The sequence below is a fragment of the Lepidochelys kempii genome, chromosome 5 (assembly GCF_965140285.1).
Source record: "Lepidochelys kempii isolate rLepKem1 chromosome 5, rLepKem1.hap1, whole genome shotgun sequence".
Lineage (NCBI taxonomy): Eukaryota > Metazoa > Chordata > Testudines > Cheloniidae > Lepidochelys > Lepidochelys kempii.
The window spans coordinates 36,743,080-36,744,985 of record NC_136384.1 but is presented as its reverse complement, the minus strand read 5'-3'; the positions used below and the strand labels follow the sequence as shown (position 1 = coordinate 36,744,985).

General features: G+C 46.5%; 1 protein-coding gene across 1 annotated transcript; it reads left to right on the top strand.

Moving 5' to 3' along the window:
- The first annotated feature begins 275 nt into the window (after window positions 1-275).
- ACTBL2 (actin beta like 2) lies at window positions 276-1,454 on the top strand. The gene is given in 5 exon segments (XM_073346089.2): window positions 276-407; window positions 410-608; window positions 611-698; window positions 700-852; window positions 854-1,454. Coding segments are annotated over 5 exon segments (1,173 nt in total).
- The last annotated feature ends 452 nt before the right edge of the window (window positions 1,455-1,906 follow it).

The window sequence follows — 1,906 nt, the reverse complement described above, 5'->3', positions numbered from 1 at the left end:
TAATATTCTAGTGGCTACTGCTGATAGGGGAGAAGCTGTCTGAATAGGAGCACGAGCTGCAGCCTACACAACAGTGAACCAATGGGATGGTGTTTTAAGATAAGATCCTCCTATTGGGAGATGTGGGGGAGGTTGGTGGGCAGGCTCATGCTGAGACCCAGCTGCCTTTAAATATGACTGAGGCTCATTCCTCTCTTATTACTTCTCCAGCAGCAATGAATATGAAAACATCTTCCTAGTAGTCACTAATCTGCTCCCTCTCTCTGTTAATTGCCATGGCTGATGAAGAGATTGCTGCTCTAGTTGTGGACAATGGCTCTGGTAGGTGCAAGGCTGTGTTTGCTGGGGATGATGCCCCCCATGCTGTGTTCCCCTCCATTGTGGGGTGCCCTAGGTTCCAGGGTCATAGGGTGTGATGATGGGGATGGGCCAGAAGGACAGCTATGTTGGGGATGAAGCCCAAAGTAAGTGTGGTATCCTGATGCTGAAGTACTGTATTGAACATGGCATTGTTACTAACTGGGATGACATGGAAACGATTTGGCACCACACTTTCTGCAATGAGCTGCGGGTGGCCCCGGAGGAGCACCCATTATTGCTTAGTGAGGCTCCCCTAAGGCTAACAGGGAGAAGATGACTCAGATCACGTTTGAGACCTTCAACACACCAGCTACGTATATGGCTATCCAGGCTGTGCTAGGCCTCTGCCCACACCACAGGCATTGTGATGGACTCTGGTGATGGGGTTACCCACACGGTCCCCATCTATGAGGGCTATGCCCTGCCCTATGCTAGTCTCCAGCTAGACCTGGCAGTCAGTCAGACCCTGGCCGATCTCATGAAAATCCTGACCGAGAGGCTATAGCTTCACCACCACAGCTGAGAGGGAGATTGTGCGTGATTTCAAGGAGAAGCTATGCTATGTTGCCTTGGATTTTGAGCAGGAAATGGCCACATCCGCCATCTCCTCTTCTCTAGAGAAGAGCTATGAACAACCTGATGGGCAGGTGATCACCTTAGGCAATGAGAGGCTCTGCTGCCCTGAGGCCCTTTGCCTGCCAGGCTTCCTGGGCATGGAATCCTGCAGCATCCATGAGACTAACTTCAACTCTATCGTGAAATGTGATGTGGACATCTGCAAGGACCTGTATGCCAATATGGTGCTGTCCGGGGGCATTACTGCCCGGATGCAGAAAGAGATTGCTTCCCAGGCACCAAGTACTATGAAAATCAAAATCATCGCCCCACCTGAGTGTAAATACTCTGTCTGGATTGGTGGCTCCATCTTGGCTTCTCTCTCCACTTTCCAACAAATGTGGATCAGCAAACTGGAGTATGATGAATCTGGGCCATCCCCTGTTCACTGCAAATGGTTTTTAAAGGGACTTCCCAGCAGACAACTGCATGAGAAAAATGTATCCACCATACTGAGCTATATTAATTCTCCTCTTTAAGGCTCTCCTCTTAGAAGGGCTAGTATCCAGTGCTACAAACTCATTTCCTTTATTTCTTTATCAAAGACAACAGTTTGTTTGCTATTAATTTTTAGAGCAGTGACTAACTGATAGGAAAAGGTTATCTGATAGAGCTCTTCTTTTGTGAAGCTTGGGTGAATTCTACTACTATCTTCTTTGCAGTTCAAAGTCCTCCAGTCATGGATCAAAGCTAACCTGTAAGGGTCAGAATAACAATTCAGTACTGAATAGTCTCTTACAGGCTGATAACCTCTGTAAACAAGCACTTTTTTGTGTCCTAAAACATCTGGGTTTTATAGCTAAATGCCTAAGTGGCAAGATAATGGGTTAATGTTGCATATTTGGAGTTGCTAAACATGGGTTTGCTGTTTTTTATACTTCTAAGCTATAGTTTAGAACACTGATGTTAGTTTTGACAACTAGAACAAATC